This window comes from Tachyglossus aculeatus, chromosome 14 (assembly GCF_015852505.1).
Source record: "Tachyglossus aculeatus isolate mTacAcu1 chromosome 14, mTacAcu1.pri, whole genome shotgun sequence".
Taxonomy (NCBI): Eukaryota; Metazoa; Chordata; class Mammalia; order Monotremata; family Tachyglossidae; genus Tachyglossus; species Tachyglossus aculeatus.
The window spans coordinates 3323388-3345022 of record NC_052079.1 but is presented as its reverse complement, the minus strand read 5'-3'; the positions used below and the strand labels follow the sequence as shown (position 1 = coordinate 3345022).

Below are 21635 nucleotides of genomic sequence, written 5' to 3'. Positions count from 1 at the left end.
GTGGGCTCACATCACTTGTCTGTGCCTCTGTAAAATGGAGACTAAGATTGTGAAGCAGCGTGGCTCAGAGAAGCAGCATGGCTCAGTGGAAAAAGCCCGGGCTTTGGAGTCAGAGGTCATGGGTTCAAATCCCGGCTCCACCACTTGTCAACTGTGTGACTTTGGGCAAGTCACTTAACTTCTCTGGGCCTCAGTTCCCTTATCTGTAAAATGGGGATGAAGACTGTGAGCCCCAAGTGGGACAACCTGATCACCTTGTAAATTCCCCAGTGCTTAGAACAGTGCTCTGCATATAGTAAGCGCTTAATAAATGCCATTATTATTATTATTATTATTGTGAGCCCCATGTGGGACATGGGCTGTGTCCAATGTCATTGCCTTGTATCTACCCCAGCATTTAGAACAGTGCCAGGCACATAGTAAGCGCTTAAAAATACCATTATTATTACTATTATTTTTAATAATAAATGCCATTAAAAACCAAACTGGGCCTATGAAACAGACCCAGCATCCCGGTCTCTCCGGGAAATTCGGGCCTGATGGGGAAGGGGGATGGGGCGTCTGTTAGAGCCATTTTAGATTTCTGGGACTAACAGCCGACTGTCATGGACTTCCTGCTTTAGAGGCTCAATTAGATCAGTCCTGAGATCAGAATAGCGAACTAGCTTCCTGAGATCAGAATAGCGAATTAGCTTCCTGAGGGACATTTTTTTTTTTCCATTTGCACTGTTGTTTTGGCAAGTTAGTTGTTTGGTGGATTGATTTTCTGAGAGAGAGCCACTGCCTTGGAAGTACTCCATGACCACGAGAGTCACTGACTATTATCAGGGAAATTTTAATAATCTGGGCCTAACCTGTAGTTGAAAATTGTCAAGTCCATCTAGGTTTGGTATTTTGCAATTGAATCTGTCACTCCCAGAACTCAAGGGCAAAAAGCAGTATACACCAAATTTTTAATGCGAATGGAAACGGGCTGTTGTTGGTGGTGTTTGTTAAGCGCTTCCCTTATGTCAAGCACTGGACTAAACGCTTAGGTAGACACAATAAATCAGAACAAGCACAGTCCCTGGGATTATTTCAATAATAAATTATAATTCTATATTTCCATATAATTCTCTAGACTGTCAACTCACTGTGGACAGGGAACTAGTCTACTGACACTGTTATACTGTGCTCTCCCAAGTACCTCATGGCTCAGTGGAGAAGAGCCCGGGCTTTGGAGTCAGAGGTCATGGGTTCAAACCCCGGCTCCGCCAATTGTCAGCTGTGTGACTTTGGACAAGTCACTTAACTTCTCTGGGCCTCAGTTACCTCATCTGTAAAATGGGGATTGAGACTGTGAGCCCCACGTGGGACAACCTGATCACCTTGTAACCTCCCCAGCGCTTAGAACAGTGCTTTGCACATAGTAAGCGCTTAATAAATGCCATCATTATTATTATTATTATTACCTTGCTCACGGGAAGCACTCAATAAATATTAACCGCTTGATTGGTAATTACCGTTGACAGCCATATGTGCCTTCCTAATTAGAACGATGACCTTTACAGCAGAAAATGAGGACAACACCAGCTGCTACAGACTTAAAGGATACGGTACCCTATGGCAAAACAAAACCCCAGGGGATTTAGTTGCCGGGAACTGGCCTGCCGTAATTTTAAAACGATGATCACAGGCATTGCAAGAAAACCTTCCGCTAGCAGTGACCAGGCAATCTGAAGGTCTTGGTTTTAGGAGGCAAGTGAAATTTAGGTGGGGTCGATGAGATGTCGTTCTATAGTACTGGAAAGCATCCTGGCCTAGTGGGAGTAGGACAACCTGGGTTCTAATGTCTGCTCTGCCACTTGCCTGCTGTGTGACCTTGGGCAAGTCATTTCACTGCTCTGGGCCTCAGTTACCTCATCTGTAAAATAGCGATTAAGATGGTGAGCACCAAGTGGGACACGGGCTGCGTCCGACCTGATTAGCTCATATCTACATCAGGTGCTTCGTACAGTGCCCGGCACACAGTAAGCACGAAACAAATACAGATACAAATACTAAACCAACAGAAGCAGTGTGGCTCAGTGGAAAGAGCCCGGGCTTTGGAGTCAGAGGTCAAGGGTTCAAATCCCAGCTCCGCCAATTGTCAGCTGTGTGACTTTGGGCAAGTCATTTCACTTCTCTGGGCCTCGGTTACCTCATCTGTAAAATGGGGATTAAGACTGTGAGCCCCCCGTGGGACAACCTGATACCTTGTAACCTCCCCAGCGCTTAGAACAGTGACTTGCACAAAGCAGGCACTTAATAAATGCCATTATTATTATTAAATACCATTAAAAATAAAAGTGGCAGAGCTGAGATTAGAACTCAGGTCCTCTGACTACCAGGCGCATATTTTCCACTAGGCCACTCTGCCTCCTTGGCATAAACCGACTCCTCTCTCTTCTTCTTTCCCATATGTAATCTTTGACCAAATTCTGTCGGTTCATTATTCATTCACTCACTCGTAGGTTCAAACTTCATCACCTCTCTAGAATTCCTTCCTCTCCTTCCCAAATGCTTCCACGCTGATCCAAGCCCTTATCATATAATAATGATGGCATCTATTAAGCGCTTACTATGTGCAAGGCACTGTTCTAAGCGCTGGGGAGGTTACAAGGTCATCAGGTTGTCCCACGTGGGGGGGGGGGGCTCACAGTCTTAACCCCTATTTTACAGATGAGGTCACTGAGGCACAGAGGAGTTAAGTGACTTGCCCAAAGTCACACAGCTGACAACTGGAAGAGCCGAGATTTGAACCCATGACCTCTGACTCCAAAGCCCGGGCTCTTTCCATTGAGCCACGCTGCTTCCTGCCTTGACTTCTGCATCAAATCCTGCCTTGACTTCTCGCTGACCTTCCCTTTCCAGTTCAAAGGGCAGCATTTGCTATTCGCCGCACCCCCCCACACCTGAGAGCACTTGTATACATACCTTTAAATTACATATTATAAATCACTTATTCATTCATATTAATGTCTACCTCCCCCTTTAGACTGAAAGTTCATTATGGGCAGGGAACCTGTCTGATAATTCTGCTGTATTCTCCCAAATGCTTAGTACAGTGCTCTGCACATAATAAGCACTCAGTAAATGCCATTGATCGACTGGTACTTCACTCAGCTTCCAGGATCATTTTTCTGAAAAGTTCTTGAACTTCCAATAGTTGCTCAACCAGCTCTACATCGTACAGAAACTCTTTATCTTTGGCTTTAAGACATTCAATCAGCTCTTCCTCCTATATATCGCTGGTCTTCCATGACCACCTGGAGCGCTTAGGACAGTGCCCAGCACTTAGAACAGTGCTCCAGCACTTACAACAGCGCTTGGCACATAGTAAGCGCTTAACAAATGCCATTATTATTATTATTATTATTGTTGTTGTTGTTGTTGTTATTATTATTATTATTACTTCGCTCCTCCAACACCAACCAACTCACACGGCACCTCGGTCTCAACTGTCTCGCTGTGGACCCCTCGCCCACATTCTCCCTCTGCCCTGAAACTCCCTCCCCCTTCCTATCCGACGATAACTACCAAGCCGGTGCTCTTTGCATTAGAGCACCCTGTCTTAAAGCAACAAAGGTAAATTTTCTACAGCTACGAATAAGTTTATGCTACTCTCGAATAAAATTTGTAATCTAATGCCTCCTCTGGCTGGAAAAAGCAGCTTTCAAGACACCAGGACTTGCACCATTCAGTTAAGTGTCAAAAGGGTCTCTGTTGGCTGGAAAATTTATTTATTTATTTATTTTATTTGTACATATCTATTCTATTTTATTTTCTTAGTATGTTTGGTTTTGTTCTCTGTCTCCCCCTTTTAGACTGTGAGCCCACTGTTGGGCAGGGACTGTCTCTATATGTTGCCAATTTGTACTTCCCAAGCGCTTAGTACAGTGCTCTGCACATAGTAAGCGCTCAATAAATATGACTGATGATGATGGAAAAGGAGAAATTCTGTTGTCTTAAATGGTGAAGGGAAGTAGTCTATAAAGTCTAACATACACTAGACTTGACTCAAGCTCACAAAAGGTTTTAGGGGTGTGCGTAGCAAAAATAATACGAATAATTGTGGTATTATTCATTCAATCGTATTTATTGAGCGCTTACTGTGTGCAGAGCACTGTACTAAGCACTTGAACTAAGGCTGAACTAAGCACTGTACTAAGTGCATAGTAGGCACTTACTATGTGCCAACCGCTGTACTAAGTGCTGGGGTAGATACAAGATAGTTTGCACATGGGCCCTGTTCCACACGGCACCTCTAGACAGTAAGCTCGTTATGGGCAAGGAACAGGTCTGCTAATTCTGTTGAACTGTACTCCCAAGCGCTCAGTACAGTGCTCTGCACTTAGTAAGTGCTCAATAAATACCATTGACTGCTCGACTGATGGGGCTGACTGATCGACTGATCGACTCTAAGGAGGGAGAACAGGTATTTAGTCCTCATTTTACAGATAAGGTAAATGAGGCAGAGATGTGGAAGTGACTTGTCTGAGGTTCTGCAGCAGAATCAGGGTTAGAACCTAAATTCCCTGATTCCCAGGACGATGTCCTCTCCGCTAGGCCACTCTGCTTCATAACCAGATTGAAGACTAGATTATTCACAGCTTTCCTAGGGGCAATGGCCAACAGTAGAGTTCATTCATTCATTCAATCATATTTATTGAGCACTTACTGTGTGCAGAGCACTGTACTAAGCGCTTGGGAAGTACAAGTTGGCAACAGATAGAGACGGTCCCTACCCAACAACGGGCTCACAGTCTAGAGTTCACTAACCTTACATACTCACTTGTGAAAAATTTTTAGAAAAAGAAAAAAAAAGGGCAATTTCAAGATAAAACAAACACCCTTGATAAAAGAAATACATGAAGAGCGCAACAAGACAGATATTTAAACTCTCAAATACTGAAGTCAATAAGCTAGAATAATGAAATACTCCAAGTTACATTCAGAAGTTTTATTTCACAAGGCTTACAGATTCTAAATCCTTGTACTTTGTTAGGTTTCTCTAGCTCAGAGCAGAGGGGATGATCCATGATTCAAGCGCTTAATACAGTGCTCTGCACAAAGTAAGCGCTCCATACATATCTATTCTATTTATTTTGTTTTGTTAGTATGTTTGGTTTTGTTCTCTGTCTCCCCCTTTTAGACTGAGAGCCCACTGTTGGGTAGGGACTGTCTCTATATGTTGCCAACTTGTACTTCGCAAGCGCTTAGTACAGTGCTCTGCACACAGTACGTGCTCAATAAATACGATTGATTGATTGATTGATTGAATGAATGAATGATTCAGAATGACACAAGAGTGGAAAAAACAGAATACTCCACTTTTCGACATTTACCTGCAGGGCTGCAAACATCATCATTTCTTCTTCTGTACATTCAATTTCTTCTAGAAGAATGGCCCACTTGGACTGCTCATAAAGTTGGTTGATCCTGATGGCATCGTACTGCAGTGGATACAAGCACAGAACTTTTTAGGTAGGGATGTTCACAAGCGACCTGACACTGCTACTATTACCACCACTACTACTCCTGATAATTCTGTTACTTGGTTAAGCACTGAAAATGTCCCGAGCACTGTGCTAAACGCTGGGGTAGGTATAAGATAATCAGCCGGATTGTTACCCCCGTCCTACATGGGGGCCCTTGGTCTAAGTGGGAAGGAAAACGGGTATCTTTATCCCCATTTTTACCGTAGAGGAAACCGAGGCCCGGGGAAGTGATTCTAATACTTTCCAGGACCTAAGCTTTTTCATATAAAAGGATAACCAGCTTTAACTGAAGTTTAACAAAACAGAATTTCACAATCATTGATCCATTTCACCTTGCTGAAAATTAAGCCAACCCAAACCTTACCTTAAACTACTGTAGTTTTATTAGACATACTTGAAGAAAAAAGAAAACTTCATACCAGTTTTTTTAAAAACGGTCTTTGTTTAATCAATCAATCGTATTTATTGAGTGCTTATTGTGTGTTAAGCACTTACTACGTATCAGGCACTGAACTAAGCAGTGCAGTAGATACAAGCTAATCAGGTTGGACAACATCCATGTTCCACATGGGGCTCGCAATCTTAATATCCATTTTACAGAAGGGGTAATTGAGGCCCAGAAGTTGAGTGACTTGCCCAAGGTCACACAGCAGACAAGTGGCAGAGCTGGGACAAATACATTTTTATTATTTAAATAGTATTTTTTAAAAAAACCCTCCACTGCAGGAACACAATGGGTCCTGTAACCTAATAATAATAGTAACATGCAGGCGGAACCCGGATCTTCTGACTCCCAGTTTGTACTTTTTCCATTCAGTTTTGCTGCTACCAAGGCTTGCTGGCCAATCTCGCTCTCTCTCTCTCCCCCACACTCCCTGCCCTCCCGTCAACTCCCCGATTCAAAAGAACCTCAGTACCTTTGGATTCAAATCGAAAAAGCTGTAATACTTGAACCGGAGCAGCAAGGCCTCGTTTTCCTTCACATCTTGCTCCATGAGGGACCTCGAGGAATCCAGCCACCTGAAAGCATCCAACAAGGGCCGTGAAGGGGAAAAGAAGGTCTGAAGGAGCATCTACCCGCTCCCCTCCGAAACGTCTGCGGGCGTTTCCAAAGGCCTCTCCCTTCCCTCATGCCTCTAGTCCTAGAAGATCTGTTCTCAGACGGGGCCCTGCTCATTTCTGCTGCCTGGGGGGGCCTCATCCAGTTGTTAGTGAGCTCCTCCCCCTGCCTTCCCTTCTCCCCACACCCAGCCCCTTATTCACAAAGGAGGCAAAGGCTCTAGAGGATATAGATTAGTCCATGACCCATAGAAGACACACACCCCCCATCATAAAATAGAGATGATCCTATAATAATAATAATAATGAAGGCATTCATTAAGCATTTATTACTATGTGCAGCTATTATCTTGTAGCCCATATAGGATGCATGGCCCCTATAGGATATAGATTATCCTAAGGCCCACATGGGATACAGAGCCTCTTTAGGAAACAGGTGATTCTATAGCTCATATAGGATATGCAGGCCCTGTAGAGTGTGGATTATCTTCTAGCCCATATAGTATATACAGGTCTTTTAGGATAACAATGATCCAAGAGCCCATCATCAATCATCATCAATCGTATTTATTGAATACGATTTATTGAGCCCATATAAGACGTACAGCCACTGCTGGATATAGATTATCCTAAAGCCCAAAAAGGATACAAAGTCTCTGTCAGAATAGATTGCCCTGTAGCCCATATAGGGTACACAGCCCCTGTAGGGTATAGAATACCTTATGGCCCATATTAGATACATCATCCGCGTAGGATACTCATATGTGGGATGTACTTCCCCTGTATGTTATATAATGTCCTGTAGCCAAATAGGATATACAACCTCTTTAGGTTATACATTGCCCCACAGCCCGTATAGAAAGCACAGCCCCACCACAGCTGCACACTCACCCTTGGTTGATTTTTGCCTTATCGAGGAGCGCCTGTGGCTTGAACATTTTGGCCAGGATTTCCGGCGACGTGATTGGCTGGCTAACGGCGAGTATGCCGGGGTTGCCTTCTGATAGAGCGCTGTCTCCGAACCAAGCCGACGTTGGCGATAAGGGGCTGCCGTCGTGAGCGTCGTAAGTTGGCGTCATTGTCTTGCTGTAGAGTCCTGGGCTCGAATATATGCTTCCTAATAATAAGGGAAAAATTACAGTAAGTCTCGGGGAGGGAGGGGGGCGGCTTTAACTAGTACAACGATGGCGATTTGCTAAAGGTGAAAGCTGTGACTCCTAAGTTTTTACTGACAGCTCTTCTAAAAGGTCGCATTGCTTTATCTGTCTTTAGCTGCACTTCAAATCCACTTTGGGTATTTGGGCTCTGAATTTAAAGCATTTCAACGGTCGTAGACCCAGAGATCAGTCCTGATTGGCAGGGGACACTGAAAGCCAGGCAGGTTTAAAGGAAAAGGAACAGAAGTCAAGGAGACAGTAGCTGCACATATTACAATCAACAGGGACTAACGTCTCATGGAGGCTCACCTTTCAGAGGGCCAATGTAAAGAACATCAGTGCCTACAGGAGAGGAAAGAAAGGAAGTGAGAAGGCAAGGGAAAGACAATGAAAAGAAAGGGGAAAACAGGCGGAAAGTGAGAGACAGACACACATACTAACATCACTAAACATTCACAGATTAAGGTGATGTTGGCTTCCTTGAACTGAGTTTGAATCCAAAGGTCTCTGCAACTACAAGCTGGGTGAGATCAAATTTGGCAAGTTTAAGGGAAAAAGAGTTGCATTCCGGCCCAACCTCAAGCAAGAAATGTATTCCCTGGCCCTCAGCATCCTGTGTGGTCACTGCTTAATCAAGTTCACATAAGGAAAATGTTCTGAATGTGAAGGCAACTCGAGTCTGAGAGATTCCTGTAATTTATTTCTATTAGTGTCTTGTCTCCCCCCTCTAGACTGTAAGCTTGTTGTGGGCAGGGAATGTGTCTGTTTATTCTTATATTGTACTCACCCAAGCGCTTAGTGCAGTGCACTGCACACAGTAGGCGCTCAATAAATATGATTGACTGACAGATATTGGGCTAACAAAACTCGGGGATGAAGGAGTCATCCTAATACTTTCCAGGACCTAAGCTTTTTCATATAAAAGGATGACCAGCTTTAACTGAAGTTCAAGAAAACAGAATTTCACAATCATTGATCCATTTCACCTTGTTGAAAATTAAGCCAACCCAAACCTTACCTTAAACTACTGTAGTTTTATTAGACATATCTGAAGAAAAATGAAAACTTCATACCATTTTTTTTTAAAACGGTCTTTGTTTAATCAATCAATCGTATTTATTGAGTGCTTACTGTGTGTTAAGCACTTACTACGTATCAGGCACTGAACTAAGCAGTGCAGTAGATACAAGCTAATCAGGTTGGACAACATCCATGTTCCACATGAGGCTCGCAACCTTAATGTCCATTTTACAGATGAGGTAATTGAGGCCCAGAAGTTGAGTGATGTGCCCAAGATCACACAGCAGACAAGTGGCAGAGCTGGGACAAGTAAATTTTTATTATTTAAATAGTGTTTTAAAAAAAACCCTCCACTGCAGGAAAACAATGGGTCCTGTAACCTAATAATTAGTATTACTACTACTAATTAGAATATTTATTGGTATATGCCAGGCACTGTACTAAGCACAGGGGTGGACAGACACAAATCAGGTTGGACAAAGTCCCTGTCCCACATGGGGCTCACAGTCTCATTCCCCATTTACAGATGAGGTAACTGAGGCCTAGAGAAAGAACTCATTTCAGATGTAAGAATTAAATCTGATTGAATTTACTTTTTCCCCCAAATACACATTTTTTAAAAATTTGAAATACCAGAACTTAATCAATCAATGATATTTACTCAGTGGAGCACTGTACTAATCTTGACTTTCAGATATCTCAAGTGTTGGTCATGCACATGTTGCTTAGCTTATCATAGGTTAAAATACTTTAGAAACTGTTAAAACATTCCACTCATAATAAGTTAATCCATTTAAGAAAGTCACACACACACACAAACAAGAGGGGGAAGATTCAGGAAATTAGTTTGTCACTAGATTCCAACCAAGTGCTTTATTTTTTTTTAATAGCAAATGATGTTTTTCCCCAGTCTGTCTTTCTGATTGAAACCAGAAGAAACCACTTCTAGGAAAAAGCGAAAATTGTTTGTTTGACAAGAAAAGGCATTTTTGGGGTGGTCATTTCCAGATTCTCATCTAGACTGGAGTTACAGGACCCGAAAGAGTTTGCGTGGAAGTTTCTTATTCTCGAAAGAATACTCCAAAACACAGGAATGTCTGTCAGTCTTATATTATTCTGAAGCAGCCTTGCTTAAAGCTTTTATTTGGTTCTAAAATAAAAGAGTAAGCCGAACAGCCATCAAGTGAGCTAAATTTCCCACTAGAGTTAGTATAAACCCTCTTAGTCCATTTCGCATACCCTTAGAGGTTAGGGAATGCAATGAATAGCACACTGTAGTCACAGTCAACTAAATAAATTAATTGTCAAAAAACCAGGAAAACTTCGTAAAGCAATTCATATGTGAAAAACTACAATAAATTGGGGCTTTGTGCAGAGGCTGAAGTAGCATTTTCCCATAGGAATGCATGTAAATAGGCTTTGTCTGTTCAGACATACTCTCAGAGGTTAATGAACTGCACAGTGAATTCACAGTCAATTAAGCTAATTGAACAAGGATTAAACTAAATTGAACGGGACTACAGAAAAGAGCCCAGAGTACCAATTCTTAGAGTGTGCTAAACCAAATTCTCTAATCCCTCATCTTCCTGGTCATGTTAGCAGCATGGCTCAGTGGAAAGAGCACGGGCTTTGGGGTCAGGGGTCGCGGGTTCAAATCCCGGCTCTGCCAATTGTCAGTTGTGTGACTTTGGGCAAGTCACTTCACTTCTCGGTGCCTCAGTGACCTCATCTGTCAAATGGGGATTAAGACTTGGAGCCCCCCGTGGGACAACCTGATCACTTTGTAACCTCCCCAGCACTTAGAACAGCACTTTGCACATAGTAAGCGCTTAATAAATGCCATCATTATTATTATTATTATTATTGCTATGTTAGCCTAACAAGCTGCCTTCACTCACGTGCTTACGTTTTTGGTTGTTATAGAAAGTGCTTCCTTTTTTATTATCGATTTAATTGTTTCGTTTTTATGATTTGTATCACCAGTTTTACTCTATTATGTGGCAATGTGGACCTACTTCTCTCATGCGTTAGACTGGAATGGAAGCACCATGATGATGATGATAATTTAAGCACTTACTATGTGCCAAACACTGGGGTAAATACAAGATAATCAGACTGGTCAGTTATTGTCGCACCTGGGGCTCACAGCCAAAGAGGAAGGGAGAACCCAATTTACCTTTTACCAATCCCAGCGCTAAATTCGTTGATTCAATCGAATTTATTGCTTATCGTGTGCAAAGCACTGTACTAAAAGCTTGGGGGAGTATAATATAACAAGACACATTCCCTGCCCACGACAAGCTCACAGTCTAGAGGGGAAGACAGACGTTAGTACACGTAAATAAATTACGGGCGCATATGTAAGTGCTGTGGGGCTGGGAGGGGAGATAAATGACAAGCCAGGGTGAAACACAGTTCTTGCATAGATTATGCCCTTGAATACCACAATTATTATCATTGGAACTGGTATCTTAACCCCTTACAAAAGGGGCCACAGAGGTTAAGTGACTTGTCCAGGTTCACACAGCATTTCAGTGGCAGAACTGGGATTAAAACCTGGGTGTTTTGAATCTCAGCCCACGCTCACTCTACCCCAGGCCATGATCATCCCTTGAGGGCAAAGGCCATTTTTTATACTTAAATTGCTTCCAGCCTCTGGACTGTAAGCCAGTCTCTAGACTGTAGGCTGGTTATGGGCAAGGGAACTTGTCTGCTAATTCGTCTGTATTGTACTCTCCCAAGAATTTAGCAGAGTGCTCTGCAAATAATAAGCACTCAACAAATACCAGTGACTGATGGATTTTGCACTTCTTTGTGAGTAAGGAATGTGTTACTTCGTTATTCTCTAACCGACAAGCATCAAGTAGAGGGCACTGCATTAAGTGAGTACTCCCTAAATGATACGGAGACTCTTAAAATAATTTCCTGACACAGTGGGCCTTATGAATTTGGAATGGTAACAAGGTGAGTCCCTAAAGGACTTTAAAAGAGGGACAGATTCTCATCCATTTGAGGTACTTCCCGAGAGCTCCTGCCTGAAGGGGGAAAGATTAGATGCTCTCTTTCTAGATCATCTCTCGCTCCATAATTCTCCTGCACAAATGGGAATTTGAAAGGAACCCAGGTTCGTATTTAACTGTGCCAATAAGCGGTTTAAAGTTAGAGAAGCAGCGTGGCGTAGTGGAAAGAGCCCGGGCTTTGGAGTCAGAGGTCATGGGTTCAAATCCCGGCTCCACCAATTGTCAGCCGTGTGACCTTGGGCAAGTCACTTCACTTCTCTGCGCCTCAGTTACTTCATTTGTAAACTGGGGATTAAGACTGTGGGCCCCCCGTGGGACAACCTGATCACCTTGTAACCTCCCCAGCGCTTAGAACAGTGCTTTGCACATAGTAAGCGCTTAATAAATGCCCTTATTATTATTGTTATTATTTAAAGAATGAATTGTAAAAGTCCCACCTGAAGGCTCTAACCCTCCTCTCTCCCTCCGCCATCCCCGATGACCTCTCCGGCTACTTTGTGGGCAAAAGTGAAACCATCGGAAGCCAACTTAACCGAAGTTCCCTCGTTCCTCTACCACCACTTCTGCTTCTTGCTTCCCGTCTGCTTCTCCCGCCTACTCTCCTCTCACCTCCATCTCCTCCCTCCTTCCACTCCCCATCTTGGCCCTCCCGGGCCCTCCAAACTCAGCCAGAACCAGCTGGGGCTTGGCTCTGGTTCCGGAATGAGAAAATGTTCAGGAATGGGTCTCCCCAGTCCCACCTCTCCCGTAACTTTCCTCGAGGGCGCCTTGGGCTGCAAACCGTCTGTCCTCCCTTCAGAGGCTGTTTCTTCTGCACCAACAAGTGGCAGTCACTGTTACCACCCTCCCTCCTTCCCATAAAGCTGTCCGCCACTGAGGAGAGGACAGGTGGGAAAAGGGCCTGGGAACCCTCGTTATTTCTGTGATTTCTTTCCCCCCGCTTTCAGCACTGCTGACAGCCCTTTATAAAGTCATTTTCACCAGCAGAACGCCCTTGATTAACTCCTGGAACCCCAAGTGCTATAAACTCTGTTGGTCATTACTAGCGCTTACATTACTGCCCATGCTTAGCACTTTATGATGATGATGATGGCATGTGTTAAGCGCTTACTATGTGCAAAGCACTGTTCTAAGCGCTGGGGGGGATACAAGGTGATTAAGTTGTCCCACATGGGGCTCACAGTCTTAATCCTCATTTTACAGATGAGGTAACTGAGGCTCAGAGAAGTTAAGTGACTTGCCCAAGGTCACACAACAGACATGTGTTGGAGCCGGGATTCGAACCCGTGACCTCTGACTCCAAAGCCCGTGCTCTTTCCACTGAGCCACGAGGCCACATAATTATGCAAATATTACTCTTTTTGAAGATATGCCTGTCTGCCCCATTTGAGTGTAAGCGCCTTCGGGACAGGGAACGTGTCTTGTTTTGTGCTACCCAAGCACTCAGCACAGTGCACTGCAGTCAGAGGGTGCTCAATAAGCATTCTTCCTACTACTAATAATCTTGCTGCTATTACTACTACAGAAAGCTGCTACGGCATTCTGAAAGAATGGGAGGTGCCGGCTAGTCAAGAATTCTGTTTACCTAAGACTTAATTTTCAACAGACTACTATAAGTGGACCCCAAATTTCAAAAAATAAAATATACGCATGTAAAATAGTCAAGTAACAGTTCTCTTGCACCTTCGTATGACGGTCCTTTTTTGTTTTTCAAGGGATTACTCATTTTTCAGTTAACCTAAACATTTCACAGTTAACTGCTTTGTAAGCTAGCTCTCTTCCTACCTTCAAGGCCCTACTGAGAGCTCACCTCCTCCAGGAGGCCTTCCCAGACTGAGCCCCTTCCTTCCTCTCCCCCTCATCCCCCTCTCCATCCCCCCATCTTACCCCCTTCCCTTCCCCACAGCACCTGTATATATGTACATATGTTTGTACATATTTGTTACTCTATTTTACTTGTACATATCTATTCTATTTATTTTATTTTGTTAGTATGTTTGGCTTTGTTCTCTGTCTCCCCCTTTTAGACTGTGAGCCCACTGTTGGATAGGGACTGTCTCTATGTGTTGCCATCTTGTACTTCCCAGGCACTTAGTACAGTGCTCTGCACACAGTAAGTGCTCAATAAATATGATTGATGATGATGATGATGTATAGTAGGAAGTCTTATAGGCATAGCAAACACCCACATAAATGCACTATTAAAGTTAGCAATAAAACTGTATTGCCCACAGAGTAATTTTAATCTTTCTTTGGAGATCCAGCAGAGCCCTAGGGCCATAAAAATCTATCCGGGTACTTGGAGAAAGTGTCAGAAACTGGACCCAATGGCAGACCCATGCAGCTGGAAAAACATTCAGCGCTTCTCAGCTAATCAAGCGAAGCCTGCTTTCAGAAACGGACAGGGGTGCTAGGTACTAGACTGAAGGTTTGTACCGGGAGGTCAAAGAAATAACGGCTTCTAGTTCTCTTGTTTAGTGCTGGATAAGATGGGCTTACTGGCGGATCCTTGGATGCTTTTACATGAGGACCATTTCTATAGTATAATGTCCAGTTGAATTGTGAGAGTGAAAGTGTTAAATACACATGTATGTGAATTCATGGGGATAAATCAATCTCACTCTCCCAAAGCCACTTTAGTTTAAGGCATACTGAAAGTGTAAGGAGATAACTGATCAACTCTTAAAAAAAAACCCCAACAGATTGCATGTTTACATATTCCGTCTGTTTCAATTTACCATTTAGTTTCTTGGGAGGAATTTATTGGGCTTATTCTTTTTTAACTATTCAAATCATTTTACCAGATATGAAACAATTCAACCAATACAAATCAGAGATGACAGATCAAAAAACAAGACTTTCTTATGATTAGATTTTACAGCCTTTCCTTCCGGAATTGAAATATCATCCTTGGCAAGAGCACGGACTTGGGCGTCAGGGGATGTGGGTTCTAATCCCGTCTGCACCACTCGTCTGCTGTGTAACTTTGGGCAAATCACTTAAATTATCTACGCCTCAGTTCCCTCATCTGTAAAATGGGGATTAAAACTGTGAGCCCCACGCGCAACAGGGACTGCATTCAATCTGATTACTACGTATTTACCCCAGGGCTTAGAACAGTGCTTGGCACACAGCAAGTGGTTAATAATAATAATGATGGTATTTGTTATTATGTAATTCATTTGGAGTAATAAATGACTCCCACGGGACTTGATGACAAGCTAGATGTGGATGAAAATGATGAAGGTATTTGTTCAGTGCTCACTACGTTTCCAGCAAGTAAATCATGTTGGACTCAGTCCCTGTTCCACAAGGGGATCACAGTCTCAGTAGGAGGGAGGGCAGGTATTGAATCCCCATTTTACAGATGAAGAAACTGAGACATAGAGCAGTGATTTGCCCAAGGCCACATAGCAGGGAATTGACAAGATCAGAACACAGGCCCTCTGAATCCCAGACCCATGTTCTTTCCACTAGGCCAGGCTGCTTCTCAGCCAAAAAATAAAAATGCCATTGTTTTCTCATATGAAAGGAGTAGTCATTGATAAATGTGAGGAACCAATGAGATTGTGTAGGGAGTGGAAATTTTCACTGGGTCCCAATATTTTTAGAAAGAATTCATCTCAAAGCTTCATTAAAGCCAAATCTTCCCTTTTGTCGATTCTGCAAACTGTTTATCTAGAAAGCAAAAAAAAAAAAAAACCCGAACCAAAAACCTCCCTACAATCTAAAACTATCGCAAATGCACACATCCTAACCCTAGCTCTAACAGCGTTTCATTTTCAATCTATGCCACATTTCTCATTTTCCTCTCCTAGATTAGACGAAAGCTCACCCGATCCAGGCGTAATCAATGGTCCCTCTAGTTCAAGTGCCTCATCTTCCGACTGGTCATCTAGTTTTTTCTTTTTCTTCTTTGTGGGATCTCTGGGTTTTTTCAAGAGCGAGAGCTCTTCGGGATGTCGGATATCTGGCAAGAGGGAAAAAAAAAATGTTACTCACTAAAGCAAAATGAAAACTTGCGAATATGAATGGTGGGAAATCGGTCCGTTGGCAATCAATCGATGGTATTTATTGGGTGCTTACTGAATGTAGACTACCGTACTACAAACTTCGGAGAGTACAACAAAACAGAATTGGTAGGTGTGATGCTTGCCCACAAGGAACTTCTAGTCTACAGGGGGAGACAGCCAATAAAATAGATTAGGGAAAGGGGAAATGGTAGAGTAAGGGGAAATACCAGAGAACAACTGGCAGCCTACAATTGGCCTTTAGACCACTGTCCCTTTGGTGGGCGAAAAGGGAATTAGAGCAGACAAAAGCTTTCTTCCAGGCAGAGTATTCTCTATTTTTCTGCTCACTGCAATTTGGAAGAGATCTCTGCCAACTTACAACCACATCAGGGTTAAAAAGCCCTCCTCTACATATAAGTGAGCAGCAAACTACTAATATTTGGTATGGGTCACTTCTAACATTGAATAGATTTCTAGGACACATGTTTTCATTACCTGTCTGGGTGAAATCCTTGTTAAGGAATCACAGCACTTGTCCCACATGGGCTTGTTTAGATTCAAGATGTTGCAAGGTCAGAACTCCTCTAGACTGTAAACTCCACGTGGGCAGGGAATGTGTCTGTTTATTGTTATAGTGTATTCTCCCAAGTGCTTAGTACAGTGCTCTGCACACAGTGAGCACTCAATCAATATGACTGACTGAACAAATGGCTTGTGCAAACTTTCCTTGCCCCATACAATGCAAACACAACAGCATACTATTCTGCATTACACAATCCCCACGTCAGGATAGGACTTGGGGACTGGTGTACCGAGATACAAGTAAACTCCAATCCACAGTTGATATTAGGAAGGATTGTTTTAACCAAAGTGGCCTAACAGAAAAGCACAGGCCTGGATGTCAGAGGACATGTCCAAGACTGAACTCCTTATCTTCCCTCCCAAACCCTGCCCTCTCCCTGACTTTCCCATCCCTGCTGACGGCCCTACCATCCTTCCCATCTCACAAGCCCGCAACCTTGGTGTCATCCTCGACTCCGCTCTCTCGTTCACCCCTCACATCCAATCCGTCACCAAAACCTCCCGGTCTCACCTCCACAACATCGCCAAGATCCACCCTTTCCTTTCCATCCAAACCGCTACCCTGCTCGTTCAATTTCTCATCCTATCCCGACTGGATTACTGCATCGGCCTCCTCTCTGCTCTCCCATCCTCCTGTCTCTCCCCACTTCAATCTATACTTCACGCCGCTGCCCGGATCATCTTTGTGCAGAAACGCTCTGGGCATGTTACTCCCCTACTCAAAAATCTCCAGTGGCTACCAATCAACCTATGCATCAGGCAAAAACTCCTCACCCTCGGCTTCAAGGCTGTCCATCACCTCGCTCCCTCCTACCTCACCTCCCTTCTGTCCTTCTCCAGCCCAGCCCACACCCTCCGCTCCTCTGCTGCTAAACTCCTCACTGTGCCTCGTTCTCGCCTGTCCCGCCGTCGACCCCCAGCCCACGTCCTCCCCCTGGCCCGGAATGCCCTCCCTCCCAACATCCGCCAAGCTCGCTCTCTTCCTCCCTTTAAAGCCCTACTGAGCGCTCACCTCCTCCAGGAGGCCTTCCCACACTCAGCCCCCTCCTTCCTCTCCCCCTCCTCCCCCTCCCCATCCCCCCGCCTTACCTCCTTCCCCTCCCCACAGCACCTGGATATATGTATATATGTTTGTACATATTTATTACTCTATTTATTTATACATATTTATTCTATTTTGTTAATATGCTTTGTTTTGTTTGTCTCCCCCTTCTAGACTGTGAGCCTGCTGTTGGGTAGGGACCACCTCTATATGTTGCCAACTTGTACTTCCCAAGCACTTAGTACAGTGCTCTGCACACAGTACAGTGCTCTGCACACAGTAAGCGCTCAATAAATACAATTGAATGACTGAATGGGTTCTAATCCCGGCTCTGCCACTTGCCTACTGTGGAACCTTGGGCAAATCACTTAATCTCTCCGGGCCTCCGTTACCTCATCTGTAAAATGGGGATTAAGACTGTGAGCCCGGTATCACAGTCTTAATCCCTACATGGGATATGGACCGTGTCCAACCTGATTATCTTGTATCTACCCCAGTGCTTAGTACAGTGCCTGGCGCATAGTAGGTGCTTAGCAAACTCCATAAATATATATTTTGTCAGGACTATATCTAATGAGGAAAAGATTGATTTAACCTCTTCCGCTAAAGGGACAATGGCTGAAAGGCCAGCAACGTAAGGAGAATCAAAGGGCGCAGAAAACCTACAAACATGATAATCAGACTTCTGATTTAGTGGGAATTGGAATGGTCTACTTTCCATTTAATACTTTAAATTTGTCCTTATGGGAACTGTCTTTTACTAGGTGAGAACTAAATTCAAGTTCTTTCCCAGAAAATGTGATATTTTAATTTCAGTTAAGAGCAAGGGCTCTTTTATCTCTCTGGCTGTAGTGCTTCTGAAAAGAGAGAGAGAGAAAGAGAGAGAGAATATAAATGAGAATGACTATATCCACTGTCCTTATTTACAAAAATGACACTGAGATATTATTCATCTAGGTAGGCATGGCTGAGGAGATAGCATGGCCTTGTGAAAAGAGCATGGGACTAGGAATCAGGGAACCTGGGTCTGAATTCCAGCTTAAACATTGGCCAGCTGTGTGACCCTGGGCAAGTCACTTAACCTCTCTGAGTCTCAAATTCTTCATCTTTAAAATCAATTATGATAGTCTGTGAGCCCTGGGCCAGAGAGGGACTATGTCCAGCCTCGTAATCTTGCACCTATCCCAGTGCTTAGCATAAAGCCCTCAATTAAAATCTAAATTAAATGAAGCAGTCAATTCCACAGTGTGTGTACATGGTGATGTCACCGTAAATTTGGCTGGGAAGCTCACATATCTTTAAAACAAAAAAAAAGCCCTCAAATTTTATTATAGGTTAAGTAGATGGGAGGAAATAAATAAACATGTTAAAATGATAACAGTCCCAAGAACTACAAACAAAGGGATGAGTGGGGTGGAGAAGTCTCTGTTGCCAAATTGTACTTTCCAAGCACTTAGTACAGTGCTCTGCACACAGTAAGCACTCAATAAATACGACTGAATGAATAAATGAATGAATGAATGACTCCTTTGTGGATCATAACGCTGTAATTACATAGAAAGATCATGTATCTTTGTGGAGACTGGGAAACCAAGAGATATAATATGAACACAGTAAGGGTAATGCTAAAAAATATTTTATATTTTATGAACCTATTTAAAACCAAATCACATCAATTTCTGTGAAGCCTCGAATCCCAAAAGAGATACACAAACCCACGTGCCGCTAAACAGAGTGACTCTCCCAATCCTGCACTGTCACAAGAATGAGCTAGTTCTAAGTTAACTTCAAGAAAATAATTAGAAAGAATAAGGAGAAATCAGCTCCATTATTCAAACACAGTTTCTGCTGTATAAATTCCAGGGCTCATTTCTGGGAAATGCCAGCTCCAGCGTCTGATGGCAGCTCAAAAGGTAACAAATAATGTGGGCTGGGGCAAGTCACAATGGTGAAAACGTATGTCTATCCTAGAGTGATTTATTAAAAAAAAACCAACAAAAAACTCCACAAACAAAAAAACCCCACCCAACTACATACGAATGACCAAACTACTTACACCAAATACAGATGTTTCTTCCTGCAAAAAAATCAGTCTGCAACATGGCTTTTACTAGCTGGGTCTAAATCAGTTTTAAAATTTCACCACAGTTTTGATACACCAGGGCCAAGCAGCTCACCAGTGGCTACAGGCCAAATTTATTTCCCCCGACAATTTTTCATTGAGGGCTAGGAGATTATCCCCGCCATCCTTTGGTAATGGGATAGTCTTCCAGGAGTTGCAACCTCTCCAGAGGAATGTCTTTGTTTACGCTCTTGTGCACCTATCCACATGTGCCTCACTGCTCTGTGCCTCACATCTCTTAAATATTAGGGAAAAAAGGGCAAATTTTCCTGCACGCTTTTTATAAAACAGTACTATGCCTTTTCTCATCCAAGTAAATTAATAGAAGGAGTCTCCGCCTATATTAAGGATGAGTAATGCATTTGCAGAGTCTCTTAAAACATGCTTTGGACAAAAAGCCAGTCTTGGCAATCATGATGTTTAGATTCTGTAGTGAAAGCAAAGAAATTCCATGGGTTTAAGGACTACCAGATGGCAGGGACTCCCTATGTTCAATTTGAGCCAACTGTACATCTCTCCACAATGCAACGCCCACATTTTTATCCAGAGAGGGCTATGAATATGCCTTTTAAAAATGGACATTATTCACACCAGACCACAGCCAATTAGGAAGTTTACTCCCTCAACCTCACCTCAAAATGTGCCAGATAGGCATATGGAAAAAAATAAAATAAAACCACCTGAAACCAAGGGTTTTAAATATATAATTTAAAATACCTGGTCTCTACCCCTTGGGAATTTTCTTCCTCCAAAACTGACCTACTGCTTGAATCAAATCCAAAGACTCTGAAAATAATTGATTAAAAAAAAAGACGAGTGGAATCGTTTTTACAAATTGGCTACATGGTCACAGCCTGCCAGACAGCACAATCTGGAAAATGGTGGCTTTGTTAGCTTACCTACTCTGGACCTTCTCTGTTTCTGTTGCTTTCTTGCAGGACAGTGTGACTTTGTTGTTTCACTGGGTGCACTGTAGACAATGAAATTCTACAATAAAGGCTCAACACCCCCCACCTCCCCACGGACTTGTCATTAATGTCACCCTTCAACTATTTCATTCCTTGCTCCTACATTTTCTGTCTACTGATACTCTTCCTTTTCTCTCTATTCCCTGTTCTCACTCACCTTTTTGGCTGCCTCCTTACCTCGTTTCTTCTTGCTTTTACCCAACCTCGTTTAAAATAGATTGTTTCTGTCTATTTCACTGGGGAGCTTTGGGCTCCACCTAAATTATATGCCTGAGAATCACCATATCACTACTCCGGGGTCACTTTAGTGCAACACCTAAGAAAAGATGAGTATTTGCTCATCCAAACAGGAAACTTCACAAAGGGATGGCATAATTTGAGTCGAACAGACTTCGAATTGAATTCCGGCCCTCTTTTCTTTACTAGCTCCCCGTTTTGTCTCCAGACACAAAAGCTCGCATTTGTGCCTTTTTTCCTCCACGGATCCCATCTGTACCACTCTCCTCCTGGCCCACTTCTCCCTCGTATTATTGTACTGTTCCAAGCACTTAGTACAGTGCTCGGCACACAGCAAGCGTTCAATGAATACAACCGAAGGATTGATTTTGGGGTCTGTTCTCAGCTGGATCAGATCCTAGCCTGCCGAACTCCCATCTGGCTAACGGCGCAGAGAAATCAGGGCCAAAAGCCAGGAAGTGGGAAGGCAACCCCAACTCTGAGTGCCTCTTTCCCTCCCTCCCTCCCTCCAGTCCCTGTTCCATTTCAGACCTTTTCTAAATATCCCTGAGGCAACCATTTCAAGGGCTTACTACAGTGCTGGGCACACAGTAAGCACTCAGTAAGTACCTTTGACTGACGAATATGTTAGTCCCTGGGCACCCAGAGAATAATCATTCTAATTCTAATTAGGGTATCTGTTAGGCATTTCTTATGTGTTAAGCTCTGTTCTAAGTGCTGGGGTAGACACACATGTTAGAGAAATAGCTCATTTCAATACCCAGAGGCACTTGCAGATATGCCCTGCACTGCATATCATCATCATCAATCGTATTTATTGAGTGTTTACTATGTGCAGAACACTGTACTAAGCACTTGGGAAGTACAAATTGGCAACATATAGAGACAGTCCCTAC

At 43.3% G+C, this 21635-nt stretch overlaps 1 protein-coding gene across 6 annotated transcripts in view; it reads right to left on the bottom strand.

Annotated features, from left to right (window-relative positions):
- The window catches only part of FERMT2 (fermitin family member 2), a 93406-nt gene that overhangs the window by 20577 nt on the left and 51194 nt on the right, over positions 1-21635 (bottom strand). For 3 of the 6 annotated variants that reach the window (XM_038756194.1, XM_038756195.1, XM_038756197.1), the window contains 5 exons: positions 15611-15745; positions 8045-8077; positions 7470-7695; positions 6437-6539; positions 5367-5474 (listed from right to left, as the gene is read on the bottom strand). In XM_038756194.1, coding sequence (XP_038612122.1) covers positions 5367-5474; positions 6437-6539; positions 7470-7695; positions 8045-8077; positions 15611-15745 — 605 coding nt within the window. The remainder of the gene's footprint in view (positions 1-5366; positions 5475-6436; positions 6540-7469; positions 7696-8044; positions 8078-15610; positions 15746-21635) is intronic. The other 3 variants (XM_038756196.1, XM_038756198.1, XM_038756199.1) reach the window with 1 other exon arrangement.